The sequence below is a fragment of the Clavelina lepadiformis genome, chromosome 4, assembly GCF_947623445.1.
Source record: "Clavelina lepadiformis chromosome 4, kaClaLepa1.1, whole genome shotgun sequence".
In the NCBI taxonomy this organism is placed as follows: domain Eukaryota; kingdom Metazoa; phylum Chordata; class Ascidiacea; order Aplousobranchia; family Clavelinidae; genus Clavelina; species Clavelina lepadiformis.
In genome coordinates, this window is record NC_135243.1 from 20148046 (window position 1) to 20155716 (window position 7671).

The 7671-nt window shown below is 38.5% G+C and overlaps 1 protein-coding gene across 1 annotated transcript; it reads right to left on the reverse strand.

Moving 5' to 3' along the window:
• Positions 1-4813: 4813 nt before the first annotated feature.
• On the reverse strand, positions 4814-7398 carry LOC143451332 (uncharacterized). Its single transcript, XM_076951796.1, has 7 exons — positions 7302-7398; positions 7075-7232; positions 6616-6852; positions 6394-6519; positions 6104-6229; positions 5893-6005; positions 4814-5441 (listed from the first exon to the last, which is right to left on the reverse strand). The coding sequence occupies exons 1-7, from the start codon at positions 7370-7372 to the stop codon at positions 5160-5162; spliced, it is 1113 nt and encodes a 370-aa protein (XP_076807911.1). The 5' UTR covers positions 7373-7398; the 3' UTR covers positions 4814-5159.
• Positions 7399-7671: the final 273 nt, after the last annotated feature.

Genomic DNA, 7671 nt, shown 5'->3' on the forward strand with positions numbered 1-7671 from the left:
ATCTCTATGAAATATGGCATACAAAATTATTTTTAAAAGGAAAACCGTAAACTTGTTGTCTTAAATTAGCCTTAAAATGAGCATCGTGAGAAATTATTTTTTTACAATGTAACAGTAGAGTGTTCATCACCGTACTGTCTTTCAATTATGCTAGAAAGATAGGGTTAAACTAGATGTCAAGAGTGGGCACAAGTAGGCTATGTCCTATCACTTACGCGCCTGCCAGATCGACACAAACAGAGTTTGCGACTCGTTTTACGTCATGGACCATTAGAAATAATTTGAAACATCCTGCTGCTGTTGCTGCTGCAAAGATTTCGAGAGTATCCAAACTTCATCTCTGCTGATCCGCCCATCCAGTTCCTTGACTTCTGCATGCTTAGTTTCGTAGTGCCGCTTAACGTTGTACTCTTTGTCCACAGCAACAATACCATGACAGATGAGGCAAACAAGTTTCCCAAAATGCTGTTTAAAGAAGTAATCTAAAGTTCACTACTGCGTTTATCCGCCATACGTACAATCATGAAATGAACTGCAGTACTTGCTTGTTCAAACTTTAACTTTGGACAAGGCTACTAACTATCAGGCCCAGCCGCACTGTAAACTTCAATGCAACTCTATGACACAGTTCCAATCCATGCACACGCAAACAGATACTAATTTTGTCTAACTACTACGTCTGCATCAGTGGTTAATTAAAAACTCTTTTCGTATGCGGTCTGAAAAAAAAAACACGTTGGTACATAAAAGGGATATCCGGCCAGATACATGGAGGAGTTTTGAATGCTGTCGCGGGTTTGTCGAGCAAAGTTTATATTTTAGAGGTTTGTAATTATATAAAAGCTATTGTTTTTGGCAACATACATTATCCGTCTGGGGAAAAAAGTAATCAGGCCTTGGTCCGTGTTGTTGAGCAAATTTTGTACTTTAGTGTGTCTTTGTATGCATGCTTTATTTATTGCAAATGCTGAAGAACTGAAACACCATCACTGAAAGGAACACTGCAACTGGACGAAGTTTTGTACTTAGCATAGCGTGTTGGGATTACCCTAGCAAATAGCGCGTTAAAAACTTGCGTCACAAGCTCGTTACTACTGATGTTTAGGAGGCGTCGTAAGAGGTTGGTCTTCAAAATTCTTGAGTGGTATTGTCAGTAACGGTTCTACGACAATTAACCGTGTGAAATTGACCGCGAACAAACTAACCGGGGACAACTGACCGTGACGTAAATTGACCTAGAACCAACTGACCGGAATCAAAATTGACCGTGCAAGTGCTGAATTATTGTGTTTAAGCTGATGGTAGTATATTATATGTAAAGTAAATATTTGTTTGTAATTATTTCCCTTTTTTAACAAAATTTATTTTTATTTCAATACAAATTGAAACATTTATTTAAATAAACAAAAAGACTTCCAGAAATACGAATAATACATTAAAACAACTTCGCTGCAAAACACATATGACACTACATAATAAGGGCACTAAAATTTACACAAACTGTTATTTGACAAATAAGGAAGTTTATTGCACAAATTATAGGTTGTGGGCGATGCCTCTGAGAAAATCTAATATGTCACGGTTTGCAAAATCTTCAACGATGGTTTTAAGTCCCGCAACCAGATCCTTGTATTTTCTCCTTTTGGCAGGAGGCCCTTGGGCACAGAGCGCCTCAATCTTGTTTTTGTTTGTGTTCTGCAATTTCCTCAAAGCTTCTATAAATTTCCAAATGGTTGGGTGTTGCATTGATAACATTTTGTTTATTAGATTGTGGTGACCTTCAACTTTGTTGTTGGTTCTGGCGTCGCCATTTAACACCCGAACATGGACGTTCCAGAAGTCATGTGAATATGGCGGGTCTCGTCGGCGAGCCCGAAAGCGACGCCCGATGTAAGTACACCCAAAGTAGTCGAGAAGCGGAAGCATTTCATCAGGCACAACTTCCTCTAATGTTTCAAAAGCCTCAATTAGATGCTGTATTGGAACAAATGCCAAAGCCGGCATGTGAGGCAGCAGTAGTGCAAATTCTGGATCATTTTGATACCTTCTTTGAAGTCCGATTTGCTGCATGTGCTTCCTGACATTTTGATTTAAATGAAAAAAGCAACCACTTACTGTGAGGTCATCATAGTCAAACACCATCCGAATTGCATTTATTGCAGACATTTCAAAAACAACCAAAAAACTTGTTGGATGTGCATTTGGTATCAGTTGCCACACTGCGCGAAATAACCGCTCATATGTTTCTTGTGCTTTGTTCGGTAGTAAACAGTAAAACGCTGGGACAAGGTCGCCATGTCGTGAAGCATGGATAGAGTAAACCTGTGAAAATATTGGCGGGTAACCTTGAACGTCCCATCAGCTTGCCAGTTTTCTGATAATTCTAGTACTCTTTTGCTCTCTTCGGTGCCCAAAATTAATATCCTATTTTCTTCAGCTCCCGAGTCATACTGCACAAAAAAGTTCAGACCCCTTAGCATCATCTAAAAGAATATGTTTGTACGAGTCAGGTATTTCTAAATCTGTGCAGTTCCGTGGATTTGCAGGTGCTGCAACAGTCCTAAGTCGTGTTTGTTGTATTGTTCTTTTCAGAATTTTTTTCCACAATATGCGCTCTGACGGCACCTGGCAATCGCACTGTCGCCTCAGATATGATATTTGCTGGTGTGGACATATCGTTAGCGTTGCCAGCGCGTTCCTTGACGACCGTAAGTAGTTAGGCCACTTGAACATGTCTCTCTTCTTGCAGGTGACTGTGTTCGTGCAACTCTTTCGTGACTAAGCCATCTACAGTATGGAGACGTGCCTTACAAGAACTCTTGTAGTAATTGCTGCATCTCCAGAATGTAGTTTTCCCGTCTGAACTTTGTCCATCTCTCCAGAAAATGTAATGGTTGTAAACTAATTTTTTCTTACCTCTCTCTGAGATTACTTCTGCCATTTTCAGACCTTAAAAATCAGTTTTATACTAAAAGTGTAGGCATCTAGTATGCAAAAGTATCTCAATCACGTGGCTAACAAATATAGGCATTACAACGGGTTTACTGGCAACTCACTTAAACAAGTCAGGCTAACAACTGCAATACACATACTAAATTGGCTGGGATTAAAGCTGATGCGCGACTAGATATAACACAGAGAAACTGGAAGCACATGGTTAGCAAGCAGGTCACGGTTCACAAATGATATAAATCATTATCACTTAAATCAACAACAATGCTAATTTGGACTACTTATTTCATACAATTGTACGGTTAAAATGCATAGCGGTTGATTTGTGTCGCCGGCCAATTTGTTGCCGGTCCGTTGATCAAGGACCAATTGTCGCCGGTTAATTGACGTGATCCCGTCAGGAACAACTGCTACAGACTTTTAACAGTTAGTCTCAAGTCTTAACTTAGTAATTCTTAAGCATATATCATTGGTGTTATGGTGTCAAGCAATGCGCAGTGGTTATTGAGTTAAGACAGCATCTTAAATCGATCGGCGGTACAATTCTAGGATGGCAGTTTTTGCCATAGCGTGGGCATACTTATTCTGACAGTTGGTTGGTTGCTATGTCTCGTTGTCTCTTTGATTTATTTTTTTCCTTTGTTGCAGGTTTTGAGTTATTGAAATAGGCTAAATAGTCTGAAATAATAGCAGACTTGTGCTGTTTACCAATGCGCAACAACAGGTCACATGCCGTGACTCTGCTTAAGATACCTTCAAGGAAATTTGTAAAAAAGAAGGAAAGGTTGGAGTGTATTATGCTGGCTTGCAGAAGCGAAAAGCACATAAAAAACCTATTTTCTCGAGATGCTGTGAAAATGTGTGAAGTGCATTTTGAAAGATATGACATTGTTTTAAGTAAAATTTGTTTTACATACACTTATATGCAGTGCAACTAGTGCATTGAAGAAAGATATTTAAGGTAATGTCATGTTTAGCGTTTGATGCAGTGTTTGTTTTCCATGAGATGGGAATATGGTGAATTAGGCTGTGTTTTTTTCAAAACCAATGGTTTGATGCAGAACTTCATTAAATTTACTAGCGAGTGAGCACAGCATAACACTGCATCTGTAACAAGCTATTAGTGCACACCTTCACTGCGGTTTCAGATTAATATATGTACCATTACAAGTATCAAAATTGCAATCGTTCATGTATGCACAAATAAGAGTTTTTTTGCAGAGGGTTCCCGTGAAGGAGCAGTATCCACTTTGTGTATGAGTATGCCTAAGCTGACTTTTGCGCAGGTTAAAGAAGAGAAGAAGTGAAGATGAGTGAGTGGTTTGATGGATAAGTGGTTTGACCTCATGAATACTAGATTAAATTATAATTCATACAACCCAGACTTGAAACCATATGCAACGATTAATGATCCTCGTCTGAAATGGGTCAATACATTCCTCTCAGAGTTAAAACAATGGAAAAGCAGTTTAACTGGGTCCGTTTCCGAACAGTCAAAGCAGTTTCTGGAGCCATCAAACCTGCGACGGTTTAGTTTCCATATCCATGGCCATTGGTGAAATTCTTGTTGAAAAAGAGCCCAGCCGTTTTGGGTTTTTCAGATATTCTCTGCAACAGTCTACACACCAACTAATTATAATGGTTTTTCCCAATTTGCAGTTTCTTGTGGCACCTCTAATTAATTATTTATTAACCAATTTGTCTAAAATTTTGCTTGTTACCTCATTTTAGCCAGTGTAAAAAATGGTAGGGTGGTGGGAATTAATTTTTTTCCCATAGGCCCTACATTTCGGGACCACCCTGGTATACATATACCAAAGACATATACTCTGATCATAACTGCAAAAGTACATTGCTTAGGTCAAAGTTTTTGTCTTATTAAATTACTATTAAGTTACTGTATAAGAGTGGAGTAAACAAACAGTGCACGGACACACTAAGATGAAAGCTCCATAACAGTTTACGGGGTAATAGATATGAAAACAAACCATAAACTTGTGCCCGACAAATTGGGTGATACAAATTAAAATAGAATGCTCATAAAACAGGTGTGTAAAAACATTTCGTGACATATCTACAGCAACTGGATGACTGTGTTAATACAATGCAAATTTGGTGCCACGCACCAAAACTATCGGTTACGAATTTCTTATTCAAAATACTTCTTGTCGAGTCCAACGCACCCAGTTGTGAAGTTTACAACATAATTAACAATCGTAAAGATTTTCTTGGCATGCTGCAGTCTTTTCCTTTTCACCAATTGTGATGTTCCTGGTGTAATCAATAGAGGGATTTCCGTGTTTACCACCAGTGACGTGCACAGCGCAATTTATGTACGCGTTTTCTTGGCATGCAGTGTTCTCTTCCATGTAGCCATGTTCAGATTTTCCACTTGTGGTGTTCACGGTATAATTAACGTAAGGATGTTCTTGGCCACCATCAGTGTTATCTTCTGAGTTATTACTAACATTTTCATCGGATTTAGAAACCTGAATGGTTTACACAAAAATAGTTTCTATGCAGTTATGGTCAAAGTAACCGCTTAAGTTACTTAAGTAGAAGTATTATGTTATTGTTAGTATTTGTACTGTTTAAAACTACTGAAGTATGAAGTAGTTTGAGAAGTAGCTATTGATCTAAAATATGAGACCAGGAAAGTACAAATTACCAAGAGCTTGCTAAAAGCAATACAACTGCAAAGAAATACATAAATTTATGAAGTTTGTCAATGGTGAAAAAGGTTGGGGAGCACTGCGCTAGAAAGTTATTTGTTTGTTTTGCTGTTATTGTTGCGGGTCTATTATTAAATGCGTTTTTGCCATGACAGGGTAACAGGTATCCTTGTAAACACTCGCTGGGCGACATGCCCTTGCGTTGCTTAGTATAGCTTAATTGGACAACGTAAAACATCCTTAAAAAGGTTAAGAAACATTGACCTACCCGAACAACCATGAAAACAAAACCGGGAATTACTATCACGGTTAAGGTCACAGCAACCGCGATGATGCCGATTGTTGAAGATTCCAATGCCGCCGTCAGGTTTTCCAATAGGGCTGAAAAGTTCATTGCATCAAGACATAACAAAATCTCAAGCTCACGGATGTTGTGTTACAATCGAGCAACGATTTTATTATGGATACAACGAACGTACCTGTACAATTTGTTCCATTTCCGGTATATCCTGTGAGGCATCTACAGTAATAACTGCCATTGGTGTTCATGCACTCTGCGTTGGCGTGACAAACATTGCTCGAATTGTGTTCACATTCGTCGATATCTGCAATTCCAAATTTAAAACAAATTACTTTTGGCCACGAATTACACTGAAAATAACGCAAAGATATTGGATAGTTTGATATAACAAATTTTTTGTAAGAGCTGGAGCAAACCAGATGACCATCAAACATTTAACTTAATTGCAGTTTCGTTGCAAAACATTACCAGAACAAGTTGTGCCATTTCCAGTGAATCCAATAAAGCAGCTACAGTAATAACTGCCATTGGTGTTCATGCACTCTGCATTTGCGTGACAAGTTGTGTTCACAATGCTTATGCATTCGTCGATATCTGAAATTCCAAATTTAAAACAAATTACTGTACCATTGGCCACGAATTACGCTATATAGATAAACCTGGAACACTACAGTTAACAATAATTTATACCGTTTGAACAGCATGTTCCTGACCATCCTTTTGTGCAGGAGCATACGGAAGACATCAATACTCCACCGTTATAGCACACCCGATTACACGGCCTACTTTCCGCAGTTACTGTGGGACAGGATGCACCACCGCAAGATGCGTTTATTGCTGCTTTACGTGTTCGGTTAGAAAGACCATCTCCACCACAAGTAGCCGAGCAAGAATTCCAAGATGTCCAAGCCGACATTTTGCAATCCACTACAAAGTAATTGAAGAATACTGAAGTATAAGTACTTTGGCGTAACTGATTAAGAAACCAAGTCAAAGACCATGCCTGTCTCGCCTTTGAAAACTATTGAAGCATGGTATAAATGTACTAAGAGCGTAGTTTGATATAAGTTAATGTTTATTCACTTAAAACTGTACTGTTGTTTACTTAAGTCAATAATTCTAGCCAGATTTCATTGTTATGGAGCTCACCTGGACAGCAGACGTCGTTGCAATTTCTAGCACCAGGAAGAGAACAAGATCCACAGGCCCCTTGTGGTCTTGTTACAACGGGACTTTCAATTCCGCCTCCGCAAGATGCAGAGCAGGATCCCCATGACCAACTGCATGAAGAAGAATCGCATCGTCGCCTGAAATGACATACATTTATGGAAAAAGATAACTTCAGTATTATCTTTGGTTGGCTGTCAAAGCTTTACCTTCGCCAAGCTTCTCCAAATGAACCCAAATAAACAATAGATATTAAACAAATAGAAAGACTGGTTTGCATTTTTGTTCTGCAAATAATTACACAAGGTTCGCTGTAATGAAACTGAAAATAAGTGAACGTAATTCGTTTTTTTGTTTATCTCTTTCATGTTACATTTGCTTCTGAAAAATCTCTTCGATGCTATCTGAATCTAAATGTTTTTCTTTGCTGCTCCTTTTAAAGATATCACTATTTTTCGTTTATCTTTTCCAAAATAAATTCTCGCATTTTGAACAATTTTGGTTAATACGTGCATCAGCATACTTACAGTAACCTTCTTGCTACTTAATGCAATCTATATCGTGTTAAGAGTTCTGTTA